Genomic DNA, 16552 nt, shown 5'->3' on the forward strand with positions numbered 1-16552 from the left:
ACAGCCCTATGAGCCATAATTCCTGTACGCATGTCCTCTTTCCAGCTGGAGCTTTATTTTTTCCCTCTACTCTCATTTCTAGGCCTAAAATCAGGTTAACGTTTTATAAGGAGCTTAGCGCAGAGGGCCACAGTGTGCCACTAATGTAATAGAGTATCCCTCCCTCTCCCTCTCTCACACATTCTCATCTGTCCTCTTTTCTCTTCGTGCATTTGCTTATCCTGTCATGCAGTGACCTTTCTCTTCTCTCTTTCTTTCTTTTCTCCCTGCATGTTTTTCCACTTCTCTCGCTCTTTTGCCAGCGTATCTGCAGATGTGGACGACGTAAGCCTGAGGTTTAAACATCAGTTCTGTGACACAGCTGAGCGCTCTGTGCTGAGAAGGCGGCAAACAGGGGGGAAGAGAAGCAGAGCCGTTGGTGTAGTCCCTCGGTAAGTTCTGTCTCTTTTTCACCGAATAGTGTGTGAATGTGTGTGTATTTTTTTTTAGGTGAGATTCTTGGGGAGTTTAGCGCTGCACCATCGGACGTGGGAAAAAAATTAAGCCCTAGTTGTGGATTATTATGGTGCAGGGAAATCTTACAAGGATCTCACTGCAATGTCAATAATCCAGTGGATTATCCTCTGTTTCTCCAAGGGCATAGCTCTGTGAATAGAAAAACCTCAATGCATGAAGATTTTAGTTTCATACACTGTAGATGTTACAACGCAACCAAGTTGAAATGTATTTATGGACAGAAGCGTTACTCCTTTCTTTTAGTCAGATATCATAAGGCACTTTTATTCCATTTTATGGGACAATCATGGACCTATATAAAAAAAGGTGTACTCCATGATACAAGAGGTGCAGTGTGGACTTTGCATGTTTGTCTACAACCTCACACATCTTGTCTTATCAGGCAACCATGCAGTGTTATGCTCTGTTGACTCCTTGACTACACGGGTAGAACAAATAGAGGGTGGTTTATTCGTGCATCTCAAACAAAGTACTGTTTCCATAGCAGGTATTAGGGGGGAAATAAAAGATTTTAAAGCAAAAGAAGAGAATGACCTCAATCTTTTGGAGTAACTCATAACCCCAATCTGCTCTAACCTACAAAACATGGTATGCTCTTTTTCCTTGTCACCACTTGATTTGTTAAGTTTTCCGTTGTGCATTGTCCTTCTTTGATTATGTTTAGTTGATCTTAAAGATAGGGTTTCCTAACCCACCCACCCTGGCTACAGTAACAGTTAGTTATGTTCTTGATAGTAAACAGTAATAAACCTTTGAACCGCACGTCCATATTTGTTCTTGAAAGCAGAGCGTATATCATTGAGGTATTCTTGGCTTCATTTTTTTTGTTGATGCAGGCACTTTTGATTAGTATTTTCTCTCTTTAAATATGTTTCTTAAAGAGGTCAGAGCTAACTTTTGTAACATATTGATCAACTTAATCGTTTGACCAGTGTGTTTCAGCTTGTGGCCTTCTTCAGGGTCATCATATAATATCGAGTCACCAGCATTCGAATAGGGCAAGATACTGAGAAAATTATTCTTGGACCCTTTTGAACACACTTCTGTTAATTGTCGAATGCTTTTTTTTTTCAGGCACATTCTCAATGGAGTCTAAAGAAGAAAGCACAGATGACATTCCAGGTGAGATTATCTCTCATGTAGTTCTAAATAAAAGTGTTTCACAAGTTTTCTACACACATAAGCCATTGAAATATGAGAGTATGCCAGAATTACACTGAAGCAATCTCAACATCAGATTATAATCTGTACATCCGATAGAGACACTAGAAGACATCATCAATGAACATAAAGGATTTGGAGATATGATTGTGTGAAGTCTGCATGAGCTGCTATGACCTGGAACTGTCTCTATCTCAATGTCTGTCAGGACATAAAAATTCCAAGCGCAAGTACCTGAAATTCCGTCACATCAGGAGGAGTAAGAGAACAGGTGCAGAGGAAAACCCCAAACTCAGCCAGTCAGCCAGTGACATAACTGCAGGAAAGGAACTCGGTTCAGATGAGAATTTGGCGTGAGTGTCTACATGACAGGAATCAATGTCCAAATGTTAAGTCTCAGCACTTTCTCATCCTTAGTTATTTGTCCATGCCTTCAATATTATTTTGTTTTGCCACTTCAGATGCTCCGAGGGACTGATGGGATCCCGAGCATTGTCCCACGACAGCATCTTCTTGGCTGCTCAGGCTCAGACAGACGATGAACCAGGCAGGGTTTTGTCCCAAGAGAACGTTCACAGCAAGATCAAAGCTCTGCAGGTATGGCTTTTTATTCTCGGCATGGTGCTCTGAATGAGGATATTATGGTAACTGGGACTCATTTAAAAGCGTCACTCTGTGCCCTGCTGTCATAGATGAAGCTTCAGCTGCAGAAAATGCATTTCGGGCCACCAGCCATGTTCCTGCCAGTCAAAAATCCAGAGGAAGTCGGAAGTCGTTCAGAGGATAGCCTTCACCACAGCTCTTATCATTCCTCAGGAGAGGATGTCACCCTCACCACGGTGATTTATCATCCCAGTCAAGAGTCACAAATATTCTATTTAAAATAATATAAAAGTATTAGTCATTAAAACAGCAGGATTTTTAACTTTATACTCTAAATATATTGTTTAAAAAGTCGAGCACATATGCTGAGGATTTAGGGTCAATGTGGGTTTGATTTGAAATAAACTGCAGTGGTCACATTTCTACTTATGATGGAATATTTCACTCCGTGGAATGGTGCATTACGCCTTTTTATTTACAACCTTAGTTAAAAAAAGCTGAGATGTTTTGTAAAATGTAAATAATGAGAATGTGAAAGACTTCCAAATTACTTAGCTTCTATATTTCACTGAAAACAGTACTAATATAACATATGAAACATTCATTTTACTTTTATTTGGAACATATTTGCTCATTTTGAATTTGATGCTTGACATATGGCAAGAGAGCTTAAGGAGGGGAGCGTTTACCACCATGTTAAGATGAGAGGCCACTTAATGCATTTTTGAAAGCCAAATGCACGAAACTGTTCAGTTTCATGATAATTTCAGTTGCTCAACAGTTCAGGGTCTCCTTTGCCATAAATCTTGCCTCATAACACCACGAATGTTTTCAGTGGGTGACAGGTCTGGACTGTAGGCATGTCAGTTTTGTATCTGTGCTCTTATTACGGAGCCTTGATGTAATACCTGCAGATTGTGGACAATGACTTGCTGAAATAAGCAAGGTCATCACCTGAAAAAGATATCATCTGGTGGCAGTTACAACTAATTAATTCAACTGTAAATACTGAAAATGTGCTGACTGTAACACATGCATTTTGTGAGTTATGGTGTTGACTCTTTATTTACGATAACATCGCATCAATGTTTTTTTTCTTTTCAGACAACATCTCAGCCAGTCTCTTGTTCACTTTCCCCCACCATCAAATTTGCACCAAACAAATCTCTCCCCCCAACTCAATCCCGTCCTTTTTCTCTCTCTGGCCCCCCAAATTCCTCTTCTTCTAATGTCGAGGTTCCATCAGACTTTGGTACTCCAGCCCAATTCCCCGGCTGCTTAGATACTTCTGCTGCACGCCACCGGATGTCTATTAAACCCAGAAACCAGAGGGCCAGCATGAAGAAGAAACCCTCATCTGTGGTGAGAGACCATATCTGTTTCTCTGCCTTATTGCTTATGAAGACAACACAAATGTCACTTGATTGCTCTCTTTTTTTTTAAATCTCTTTCCCACTTTTAGTAATTTTTTTCAATTTTGCAGAGTCAGTCTGATTTTCCTTTGCACACCCTTAATAACATCGACTACCCAATGAAAAACTCTATGAAAGAGCAAAAGCGGGAGCTTGTTGTTCAAAAGAAGGAGACGGTCACATTGGAGGAAGTACCCAAATTATCCAGCCAAAGTTTTGCCCATCAGAACCAGGCTCTTCCTGGGATAGGAGCCTCCCAGGTACAATGGGTTAAGTCTCCCAGCCTCGTGGATCCGGTGTCCAGTGGAAGGCCACACTCGTCCTTCATGGAGTCTGAAATAAAGGGGAAAAAAGAGTCAGATTTGGAGAAACGCATAGTGTTCCATGATGAAACAAATACTCTTTATAAGGCTGAAACAGCTGAACTCTCCCCTGACCAGCTTTCCACTACCCTCGGCTCAGTGGTGGCATCCGAGCTTTCATCTGCTAACCAGCACCTTCGTGGTGAGGATAAAATCACAAGAGGACTAATAAGACCAGCTGCTAGATCTGGCTCTTTCCATTCTTCCATCAACACTTCCAAAATACAAGATTGGGAAAGACCTCAATCAGGCAGCTTTTTAGGAGAGCTTGGAAAGATTGAAGCTAGGCATAAGGCGACTGACGAAACAGATGAGAAGAGGATGAGGGAAAAAGAGGAACTTGCACTACGCAGAGGCAGCCCGTATGCTGTGGGAGAACTCAGGCAAGAGGGAGCGCCAACCAAGAGGTCAGCCATTCCATGGGACAGGAAAGAAAGCCTGAAAAAGGTTAAATCAGTGACACCCTCCAAAGACGTACCCACAGATACATACGCTCTGGAGGCAGAGGAGGTGGACAGCAGCCAGGAGCCGGTAGAGGAAGCTGAGGAAGCAAAAGAGATCCAGGAGGAGCAAGGAAAGACAGCATTTGGCATTAGACTGCGTGCCACATCTCAGTCGCTGAAATTGCGGTCTGAAACCGCCTCTGACCGTCATTCAAAGACAGAGCAATGTGAGGAGCAAGGTGACAAACAAAAAATACAGGAAATAAGTGACAATGCCAAACAAATGTCTGAAAAGCTTCCAGCAAACAAGTCTTGTGCGCTCAGACCAACAGGTGAGTCTGTGATAACTCTTCACTTTTGACACTTTTGCAGAAATTACACAAAGGTATCGCTCTATATCCTAACCCTATACCACAGATTGCAGAAATAAATACTAAGCTGCTATCCCACAACTCACAGCCATATTTTCAATGCCCTATAAAGTTAAACATTGCACAGATGCATGCTGTATCTGTGAAACAAGATAGGTCCCACATGGTAAATAATCACTCTAGAAAGATAAGATTTTACTAATCACAGGTGAACTTTGTACTCATTAAAAACACTGCCCTAACTTTAACAGCGCTGCCAAGCATATCTAACTGACTTGTTTCACTCCTCAGATCCAGTCACATCAGGCATCTCCCCTCCAGTCAAGCATAATACTCCCCTTTCCAGCAGTCTGCAAACTAAGCTCACAGAAGTCAAAACAAGCTCTTCAAACCCCAAAGAGGCAGAAACTACAATTCAGGAGCCTGAGCCTGGCCCCCAAAGATCCTCTTCCGAGGTATCCTGGATTAGTCTGGCAATGGAAAAGACTAGGAGCCTCCAACAACTTTTCACTAGCAGATTCCCCAGAGATTTTACAGGTGTGCAAACCGCTGCCCAACCTCAAGCACAAGTTCAGCCCACAAATCAAACGGAGGCGACTGGGATGCTGCAGACTGCAAATCAAGCACCAGCGCATACGGTGATAGAAGAATCATTTCAAAGCAGAACTCAAGCACAGTCTGTCAACCCATCGATGCAACAGAAGAGGGCAGCGACGTCTCCTCTTCACTCAAAAACGTCAAGAGAATCGCAGATGTCGAAACAAATCACCGAGGACCAGTCACAGCCAAACACAACTCAGTCTGTGTCACATGCAGCGTCTCACCCAACTGTTCAGACTATCCCATGGACCACTCAGTCTCCCGTACGCACTTCTTTACAAACAACAACCACATCTGAGCTTGCACAAAAGAACACCTCACAATCTCTTGCGCAGTCCTACCTTTCCTCAGGCCAGCACCAACCCTCTTGGAGCAATCGAGGTCTCCAGCCTGCCACCCAGCTCAAACCCACAACCTCAGCTTCAGTCTCATCAGCTGCAGTTCCTACTTCAGACTCAGCCTTGGAAAGTGGAGAAAGAGATGGCCCCTTGCAAAAAGAGGGTCTGTCACTCTCTATCAGACGAGCAGTTTGGACTGGTTCAGTGAGCGAGAGGGCGGCCTTTTTGGAGAAACGGGGAGAGTGGGCCACGCCATCTTTACTCAAGGTTTGGGGATTTCTTTGTAACTCTCTCTCATAACGTGTGTCTAATCTTCTTAACACTGTTTGGCTTCCCAGGTCCACACACTCTGTGTGCTAAATATATTTGAATCTTACTTAATTTTAAAGTGACAAAGCATTTGTTCTTAAACTACAGAGTGAAGTAATCTCTGACAGTATTTACAACAGCATGTTGCTACATATCCTTTGGTGTCATGTTTATTGACTGTCAAGGTATTGTGTGTGTATCTTCGAACTCTGTATTTCTATTAGGTGGAACAGAGGAAAGCTCAAATAGAAACGCAGACATCAGGTGACCCCCCCTCCTCCCCAAAAAACATACATTCAAACAACCCAATAGCGGAAGGACGACAAGAGATGAAACCTGCAGGTGTGTTTCACACTTTGGTCTTAATGATAACTGTAAAGCTATGTAATTGGTTTTAGGTGAACATTCGCCTGTTTTGTTTATTTTTCTTTGTAGAATCAAGCCCCATCAAAGTTCTAGAAAGGCTAGAAAAGCTGCGGGAAGACAGATGGTTGCCTAAAAATGTGGGGTCATCTTCGTCACAGCCACCGTCACCCACACAGCCATCGGTGCTGCAGTCCATGTCTGACAGCGGCCAGCCATCCTGGATGGAACTGGCCAAGAGGAAGTCAATGGCTTGGAGCGATAAGACCATGGACTGAATAAGGAAAACAGACATACATACGGTGCAGGGTTTGAAGACGAGAAGATGAATGACCCCATGCCCTCCAAAAAAAATGTTAAATAAAAAAATCAACCCTGTGGACAAATGCTACCTTTATTGAGGTTAATGTGTTGAATGTTGGGTGAGGTTATGAGAGAGGTGTCGATTCAACTCTGTGGTAAATTTTGAGCCTGTCGTGGTTTTGTTTCTAACGACAAACTGTGAGAGATTCAGAGCATATGTTGAAAATCCCTTGTAATCCTACAGTAAGATAAGGTGTGTTTTTAGAATAATGTTGAACGTGATTCTGTAAAAAAAAAAAAAAAGTGAATGTTAAATAATACATTTTCTAATGGTGATTTTTTGTTGCCATCCATCTTGGAGATGCTTATGGTTAAGAAAAAGATATTAAATCACTAAATTATACTACGCAGAGTTGCTTGATTCTCTGCAATGATGCGGAAATGTGGACGATGACTTTTTATGTGGAAAATGTGGAGTCAGACTGACGGAGAGAAAGTCACATTCTGTGACCAGTGTGTCACTTCCTCACTATTTTGGTCTAAAGCGCCACCTGCAGGTCAAATCCTGACTTTGTCCTTAGCTCAACAGCATTACCATAAATATGAATGGGCAACTGAACTTTTGATGGTCATCTGAAAATAATGATATGCCCCTTGTCTCGGTGTAAGTAAGAAAAGCTAATGATGGTCGAATTCTGTTCAGCTGGTTTGGTCAACAGATATTGTGCAAGTTAGGCTCGTTAAATACTGTACATACCCAAGACCTACACTCTATTGACTTCCTCTTAGGACTATATGGTTGTGCTTCAGTCATTCAATTATCCAGTTTTGCCATTCATTTTGCAGAGGAGATTATGGAAGTAATGGGTATATGACATTTGTATTTTTTTTCCATTGTATTCAATTCCTATGGTCCATACAAGAACTGCATTTTTTTTTGTCCACAAGTAACAATTAGACCTATTTCTGAAGAAAGCAGAGCAGTTTAATGCACCTTTTCCTATCAGACATTTTGATTTGTCATAGCATAAAAAGCACGGGTGTGCCAAATTAAATGAATGATGGCTACTTTCCGTTTAGTTCCTCGGTTAATGGTCCGGCATGCACAACTGTTGGATAGTCCTCTAAGCGGAATGCAGCCATCATTAATACACCTCTAGATTTATTACTAAGATGTCAGAAAAGGGTCTACAGTGGGACTCATTGGAGGGTCCCAATGCTAAATTTAGGAATGATTCAGTCTATCTACAGACTCATTTGATTAAGCACGAACTCTTTCTATGCTTTGTATGAAAATAATTAGTAAGAATAACGTAACTTGATATAATACAGTTTACAGAGCAATTTGTTAGTTCGAGGCTTTCAAGAAGATCTTTAATGACTATAATAATTTTTCAGTTTGACGGAGGAATAATCACATAAACCAGTGGACAACAGAACAACTTACAGGACTAACAAAATCACCGTTTTCCACAAAACATATTGCCTTGAGTCATCGCTAGCAGACCAACAGAAAAATGACCAACTCATAGGGAAGATGTACAAGATGTCCTGCATAGTTTACAGAGACATCACACTTTTCCCAAAGGACTGTGAAAAAATATCCAGAGGAATAGCGGGAGGCTTATGATAATCCATTTGCTTATTGCAGCAGTCCGGGGATGGACCATATACAGATAAAGAACCTTTGAAGAGTTGGAAAGTATTAATACACATACTATATCACGAGAAAACTATCTTTGTTATATCGAGATAATACGCCGTTATCACGAGATAACAGTGCATAAAATAATAATAAAAAAAAACCCAGTATGCACTTTGTTATAAATAGAGGTTGCACTGTTGGAGTTGGATCCAACTCCACGTCGACATGCAGCAGTTTAAGTGTTTTTTTGTGTTTTGAGTTTTATCCCAACAGAAACACTTGCACGCCTCCATATTTCTGACAGGATTCACAGGAGAAACACGTTCCTGCTGGGACTCGTGTAACATGAGACGTGTAAGTGATGAGGAAGTCTTTTCGCCCCAGTGTTTATAAAAATAAAAAGAAAAAAGAAAAAAAAAGAAAAAACTGCTAAACTACCGAGTCACCTAAATACGCTCTTCTTTTTGCTGAGCTACTCCACTATAATGCGTCAGTGAGTCAGTCAAAAGCTTCGGCACCTCGCTTATGAAATCGCCCTCTGAGGTGAACCGGTAGAGGTCGCTGCAGGAAGTTGATGTTACGAAAGCCCACTCACAGGAGAGTTTGTAAACAACAGCGTGAGTGCACGAGGACGGTCATTCTCCCAGCTCAATGATATGAGGTCCCGTTGCTTCCCCTTGGCACTGTTTGCCAGCTTCCTGTGCCTCTGTCAGAGCTACACTCTGAGGAGCTCCGTGTCCTGGGTCGTGTCTTCCAACGATGTGGATGTAGAGAACGCGGACCTTTCGGAGGAGGTCGCCCCGGCGTTGCTGGTGGACGGTGCGGCGCTGTGGAAAGCCAGCGTCCTCGGAGACGGCTTGGAGACCCCCGGGGAACAAGTCAAGGCCGAAAGCGACGACGCTGCTCGGCTGTCGTCTCGCCTGTTCTCTTATCGGTTAGAGACGGCGAAGAAGTCTGGCGGAAGCTCTCCTCCTCCGCACCAGGAGACCGCCAAGACTGCTAGATACATATCCCATTACAGCGACTGGGGACATCTGGCCACCATTTCAACTCAGGACAAGGTAACAAAAGGAAAAGGTGACTTTGAGTTAATGTGCACTTGGGGAGTCCTGCATATTGTCAGTGCATATAAATGAAATGAAATAGGCCAAACAACACAGCTAAAAGAAAGTTAACTCTACATCTCTGTTTATCTCTAAGTATAGTGTTTTTATTCACACACAAAAAAAAACACCCCAAAACGTTGTCACCAAATAAAGCAGAAAACAGTGACGTGCACGCACAGGTGTTTGCAGTTATGCAGCAAATTAGGCAAGGTCACCACGAGCAAGAAGCTCGTGGCCCCGAGGCGCAGAGCGTTAGAAAACAACAACACGATGAATCTCTGACATTTTTCTGAATCATTTAAACAAAACGACCGTTGTTATTTTACTTTAAAAAGCCTAAACAAAGATGCTTCAGAAAGGATCTCAAAAACAGTGAAATAGAGAACAGAAAGCCCAAGAGCACTGGCGTAACGTTTACCATTTTATCCTCACATATGGTGTCATATTGGCAAAATATTATAGAGTATCCCACTTTTTTTAGGATAAAGAAGTTGTGGTTGACAGAACTGATGGATACCCTTCATCTGGAAAGAATCGGATATATTCTGAAAGATAAACTGGGTGCCTTTAAGAAAATCTGGCAGCCATTGGTCTCTTATCTTGATAGTGAAACCAAACAAAATGGTCGGGTAGCAATGCACTCCTAGGGAGGGAAGGGTGGGACATTGGGTCTATGAAGGAGGGGGGGGGGGTGTCTTACATCTGTTTTTTTGACGCACAGCTTCTCAACAAATGTCATCTTAGAGAAATAACCCTGAAACGTGAGGGATAATATTTCAAGTCTCCACTGCAATCTCCCGAGAGCACATTGAGAAATGCCTCGTAAGAACAAACATTTCCTTTTCGTGTCTTTCTCCTCAATCTTTTCAAGCTGAGCAAACATTTACATTTGCTCAGAGAAGTGTAAAGAAAATGCCACTGAACTGTTGCCTGGAATTTCAATGCAATCGATCATTCCAGTGTTTGTTTTGAGTATTTTTAGACAAAGAAAAGATTTAAAGGGAAATCTTTCAATCACAGGGGAAGGGATTCATTTCCATTCACAATTTTGAATAGAAGTGAAGGAACAGAAGCAACTTTGAAAAGATATTTGGTGAAGAGCTCATGAGCGGTGATGGGGAAAATTCAGCATCGATCTATCTTCAGATTTTTAATTGTAATGGGAAGCTTGCTCTTCACATTCTGCGTTGTTTGAGCTGGTGGTCGAACCAAACCAAATAAGGGAAATAAATGACCATGTGGAGTCCTTCTGGCAGTTAGCTGCTGAAAAGACTTTTACCTTTTTACATTAATTTATTTAGCTCTTTTACGGCCATTTTAACAAGATCACTATAGTCTCATATAGAAACTACGATTTCTAGATTTATGTCTTTGTTGACCTGAAAATTTCCAAATGTAAGGACAGTGTATGTAAAATGTTGTTCCCATATTTCCCCCTCAAACTACTTCCTCAGTGGTCCTGCATTGGATTCATTCGTCTTGTCAGAAGAGTGTGTGGTGACATCCAGTTTTTGCTTTTTGTTTCCCTCCAGATCAAAGGTCTCCCCTTTGGGAACATCTTCTCCGTCAGCGATGGACCGCTGGACAACAGCACGGGAGTGATGTATTTCTACGTGACTCCAATGGACTACACTGTGGCGGACCTGAAAAGTAACCCCTATGCTTCTCTTACCTTCTCTGAGGCTGAGGGAGACTTCTGCAGGTACCTGTGTAATAGCTGTCTGCTGAAATACTACTTTCCAACCAGGTTTCTTGTTTGATTATTGGAGTAAGCGTGCACACAGAAGGAAAGGAATGAAACTTAGCAGAAAACTGATGAAGGTCTTGATAATAAACACTTCGGAATAAACGCTGTAAGCGTTGACAGCACAGCGGGAGAGGACCATGGCCCTCTGTTTGAGGGGATTCTGGAGCTGTAGGCATATGTGACAGAATAAATCTTGCCTCACATTACCATGCCAACACTCCTCCTCCTCCTCCTCCGCTGGATGTGAAGTAGCGCTGGATGTTTTCACGGTATGATTATCAACAAACGCAGGGCTCTTGAGCAGTTTTGGTTGGCCTCGCCCACGGTTGGGAACCATATTTTGTCCCTTTGTTCTTCTCCAGAGTGACATTCTGTTTTGGTGAAAGATAGAAAGGGCCACATGCTGAGTGAAATTGAAACATGGGCACGGTATGAAATCTGCCTCTATCATACAGTCTTTTTAAGCATATCGTGCTTGGTTGAAAATGTGGTGTCGCACTCCTTGAACACAGCAATATCCTCCTAATATAGCTAACATACTGCCTGTGATTTGACACGTGACTAAATCTTTAGATGTCTGCTCTTGGCTTAAAACCTTCTTACCTTTTTTAGGAAGTTTTGCGCAAGCATTCATTTTATGTCTGGATCTGTCCGCATAACTGCTGCTTTTGCTAAAGCCACAATTATGAGTGCACTGGTCAATGCGCAGGTGAATTATGACGTCAACACGGCGCTCCAGCAGTTTGCACTGGCGCTTTAGATGCACTGGACTGCATTCCTCATCCTTAACATTAGGTGTCGCTGCTGAGAAGATTATGTGGCGACATAACAGGAATAGCACGAGCACGGCTCCTACTAGTACATTATGTACTCACAAACGCAAGAGTTTACAATTCTCTGTTTTACTTTGAAGGAGTTTTGATGTTGTGTAACATTTATCATAACAGAACCGTCTTTGGTTTTGATGGATTGTAAAGAATCCTCCAGAGATGGAGCAGCAAAAACTACACCTGAACAGTGTCCGGCGCACCTCTTAATGTAATGTCAGTTTTGGCACTCTGTGCCATTCGCAGCGTAGAGAGCGGCGAGCATAAACCCAGCCTAACTAATGGATAATAAGAATTTTGTCCAAAAAGTTGGCACCGCTTTGTTTTTGCTGAAATCGGGTCGAATGAAAAATACAGACTTTGTTTGCACTTGCCCCAAAATTTATATTAAAAAAAATGCTGTTTTGTTAAATGCAGTTTGCTTCTTTTATTTATTTATTTTTATAGTTGTTTTCATTTAAAGCTGCCTTTGGCTCTTGAGCCATATTTTGCCCATGTTTAATCTAGCCTCAACTGCTATGTAGTTGGAGCTAAGTTGTCAGTTCAGAAATTCTTGCAAATAATTGAATAATTATGATGGCAAGTTTGTAATTGTCTTTGAAAAATGACCGTCATTACAAAGGTTTACATGTGCTACTGTGTTTGCAGGCAAATGGTGTATGATCCAGAGGATCCCAGATGTGCTCGACTCACTCTAACAGGCAAGATGGTGGAGGTGGCCCCAGAGGAGCTTGCTTTTGCGAAGGAGGCAATGTTCTCAAGGTAACCACGCTTATTGCAGCTGTAGTATGGCACCACTGCATTTGGGTACATTTTTATTCACGTGTTGCTCTATCTTTAAAAGACATCCCGTGATGGCAAAGTGGCCAGTGGGACACAAGTGGTTCTTCATGAAGATGGATTTGATTCAAGTATGGCTACAGGACTGGATCGGGGGAGTATCACTCATTCCACTGGAGGACTACTTCAAAGCTACGCCTTTTTGAAGCTCTCTCTTTTCTCGCATCATCAGCCTACGAATGCAGATCATTTCAGCAGTCTTTAACAATTATATTATTAATTATAACAATTAATTAATTATAACAATTACAATTCTTGGTAAAGTGTGAGAACCAGCAAATGTTTTTTTTCCAATCTTTTTGCTGTTTTAATTAGTAAGGGTGAATGTTCTTCACACTCTCGTTCTCCCTTGCTTGTCAGAGTTAAAATCAGTTTTCTCTGCTGGATGCATGAATGTATTTATAGTCAATAAACCACTCAACCACTTTTATGGGTTTGCACTATGATATGTGTGCCGTTTCAAAAACAAATAAATTTCTTATGAGATTGTATCTGAGAGTTTAATCTCAATACTCCTGACCTGTGTAGTTTTTTTTGGCAAACATACAAATGAAGATTATATAGATTAAGGAAAAGCTCAAGTCGAAAACTAGATGATGCTTTGCTACGTGCAATGAAGGTGTCTCAAAGCCACTGGTAATTTTACATTGAAATATGATTCGATCGCACCAATGGGACATATTGTGGGGGAAAAAATCACTTCTGTGTATGAGAGCATCTATTTTGGTGTCACTACAAACAAAAAATATATAAATATGTATATATACACATGAATGTGTATATGTACATATACATATATATATATATACATACACACACAAATATATATATTTACATATGTGCACAGCTTCGACATAAAAAAATGAATAATTACAAAAAAATTAAGTTAGCTGTTTTTTTTAAAGCTCAAACTGAATTTACTTTATTTTGAAAATTAATACCGGAAAATTTGCGTCTTCCAAATTGACGTGACAGGTGAGAGCCGTTAGTTACGGTTCTTTACTGAAAACAGTGAGCCTGGGCTTTATGTATGTCGAGAGCGGGGCGTTAACATTTTTTCCGCGGTTTATGTTAACAGACGAAGGACGCTCAGTCTGTGAAATTACGCGGCGACAAACCGTAAAAAAAATACATGCTCTGCTCTGAAAAGCTTTGGTTTAGGTGACCGCAGGTTGACGAGCCCCGGCAGTACAAACCAGCGGCGTTTCAAATTAATGTTAGCTCGGTGGACAACTAGCTCATGCAAACTATGTTGCAGTCGTCATGTAGACCGGCTGGCGTATTAAGTAAAAGTTGATGGTTACACCGAACGGCTTTGTGGTTTACACATCTGTTCCGTCTATTTCCTTCCCCGATATACGTCGCCAGTTAGCGGAATCAACGTGATTTGAGGCGTAGCCTATCGAACTCCGTCAGAGACCGAACAGCCTATCCCGGAGGATCAGCCGTCACACACTCGAAATGCATTGTACTTGCAACTTGTAGCTAAAGGGTGGCTGTAAATATTACAATGGAATGTAAAGGCAGCTCGTTTGTTTTGCGGTAACCGACCATATGGACTGTTTTGTCACGAACATAATTGACTTGTGACTGATCGCCGTAAGACGTTAACGGATGAGCACGTCTCACCACTCCGAGAAAAAAAAAAACGACAAGAAAAGACGCACCAAGACTGAGGTTACATCCTAGCACTCGGCTACCGGTGAACAAGTCGCTGTTCTCAGTCCTGCTCACTGAACCGTTGTACCGTTTGACGCGTCCGTATGCCTGCGACTTCGCTCGTCTCCACATCCCGAAGGCAGTGAAAGACGGCGAAAGGGAGGCAACACGGCAGCTCCGGGGTCCTCGACACTCAGCCGAGGAGAGGCATCGCTGAAATGAGATGAGGCTCAGAAATGGAACTGTGGCCACTGCAATCATTTTCTTCACGTCTTTCCTCAGCCTCTCTTGGTACACGGCATGGCAGAATGGCAGAGGTAGGTTCAATATTTGTCTCATCCATAGACTGATTGTATAACAGTTGGCCCCCTGGGCTCACATTTGTAACCCCCCCCCCCCATGTAAAGGGACGTCCTGCCAAGGACTAGACGCCCTGAACAAAAGAGACACAAACCAACCACAACCCATGCAGGTATAATGTGTAGTTGCGAAATGTCCCAAATGGTGTATTTAGCTTGTATTTTTCATCATTCCACCTTTATAGTGGTCATTTCACTTCTCTTCTCAGGTTTACGTTTCTTTCTATTTGCTTGTTCCTAATTCTGTGTCCCACTTTGATAGTTACATCTCTTGACACTGTTTTGTGTCAAGTTTTGGTTTCCTCCCATCATTAAACGTGTCCCATTTGTCTCACTTTATGATCATTGTGCATTTTGACATTTTGCGTTACGTTGGTCATTTTTGCTTCCTCTTCCCTAATTTAGTTATTTGCTCTAGTCCAGAGCTCCACCACACCTGTTTGAAATGATCAGCTCGTTATCAAGCTCTGCAGGGGCCTGATAAGGAGCCATTCATTTGAATCAGGTGTGTTGGAGGAGGGAAACATCGAAAACATGCAGGGCAGTGGGTCCCGAGGACCAGGGTTGAAGAACACTGCTCTAGTCTACTTTTTTTTTTTTTTTTTTTTTTTACCTCGCTCACTGCTTCATTTGCATCACCTCACAGTCATTCTATTTTCTGGAGTCATCTTGTTTGCCTGTTTTGTTTTGTGTTTGTTTTGCATATCTTCACGCTTGTCTTGCCTTCCACCTTCCGCTGTAATCTATTGGGATTGGGATTGTTCTTTTGGACGTGTGTTTCAGGGATAACAAATCCGAGGGTTCCTGGCTCCGTGGACCCCTTGGCCTTTGGGCACACTGTTCCATAAAGTGACCTGTTCAGGCTTTCATCTGGGTTACCATACAAATATATGGCACAATATGTTTCCAGTCAGTTTTCAAATTAGGCCTGGTTAATAAATGATCTCAAAGTAACATGTGACTTACTGATATAGTTTCTATTCTGTGGATTGGTATTAACAGTCAAGATGTAAATATTCGTGTCCCAAAGCGATTATGTAGCCTTTTTAAGCTTCTCCGTGTGCTTTTAAGTATTACCATTCATACTAATAAAAGGCAAGTACCGACCTGTTACTGGTCCTTAACTGAATGAGGAGAACCTAATGATTCCCCATCGGTTAAAGCAACAGGTGTCACAGTTGCAACTTTTATTACAACATCCTCCACCTGAGCATTACTTGTACATGTACATGTACAGGTATAGTTATAGTTATGTACGTGCTGGGCTTAATTGCTGATCAGAAGTCAGAAGTCACAGAGAGTGGGTCAGCCTCAGCCCACAGGCCCTGCTGACGCACAGAAACACTGGGACAAGCAGAGTGTAAATACTTTCAGCCATGAGATAAATTCCAAGCATAGGCTTTATATTTTAATTATCGTGAAACTTATCAACTTGGAAAAAGATGTTCCATTGAATGGTGTCCTTTTGAGTGGCAGCACTGGACAAAGCAGAGATGCATTATTGAGATTAATTTGAACGCGTCAGTTGAACCTGTCGACACATTGCATTGTGCTTTTAGTCAGAAGATACGGAGGGCAGACACCTCAG

The 16552-nt window shown here is 42.0% G+C and overlaps 3 protein-coding genes across 3 annotated transcripts in view; all 3 read left to right on the forward strand.

Annotated features, from left to right (window-relative positions):
- Window positions 1-1601: 1601 nt before the first annotated feature.
- cracdla (cracd like a) lies at window positions 1602-7160 on the forward strand. The gene is made up of 9 exons (XM_072396720.1): window positions 1602-1638; window positions 1886-2030; window positions 2139-2274; window positions 2370-2516; window positions 3385-3642; window positions 3764-4829; window positions 5160-6073; window positions 6340-6457; window positions 6551-7160. The coding sequence occupies exons 1-9, from the start codon at window positions 1602-1604 to the stop codon at window positions 6754-6756; spliced, it is 3027 nt and encodes a 1008-aa protein (XP_072252821.1). The 3' UTR covers window positions 6757-7160.
- Window positions 7161-9007: 1847 nt separating this feature from the next.
- creg2 (cellular repressor of E1A-stimulated genes 2) lies at window positions 9008-13444 on the forward strand. The gene is made up of 4 exons (XM_072396737.1): window positions 9008-9487; window positions 11065-11234; window positions 12755-12868; window positions 12951-13444. Exons 1-4 carry the CDS (start codon window positions 9083-9085, stop codon window positions 13090-13092), a joined length of 831 nt encoding a protein of 276 aa, XP_072252838.1. The 5' UTR covers window positions 9008-9082; the 3' UTR covers window positions 13093-13444.
- A 500-nt stretch (window positions 13445-13944) lies between these two features.
- The window catches only part of mgat4a (alpha-1,3-mannosyl-glycoprotein 4-beta-N-acetylglucosaminyltransferase A), a 28107-nt gene continuing 25499 nt past the window's right edge, over window positions 13945-16552 (forward strand). The window contains exon 1 of the mRNA XM_072396730.1: window positions 13945-14922. Coding sequence (XP_072252831.1) covers window positions 14829-14922 — 94 coding nt within the window. The 5' untranslated portion in view covers window positions 13945-14828. The remainder of the gene's footprint in view (window positions 14923-16552) is intronic.

The sequence above is a fragment of the Leuresthes tenuis genome, unplaced genomic scaffold (genome assembly GCF_036924035.1).
Source record: "Leuresthes tenuis unplaced genomic scaffold, fLeuTen1.0.hap1 SCAF_12, whole genome shotgun sequence".
NCBI classification, from domain to species: Eukaryota; Metazoa; Chordata; class Actinopteri; order Atheriniformes; family Atherinopsidae; genus Leuresthes; species Leuresthes tenuis.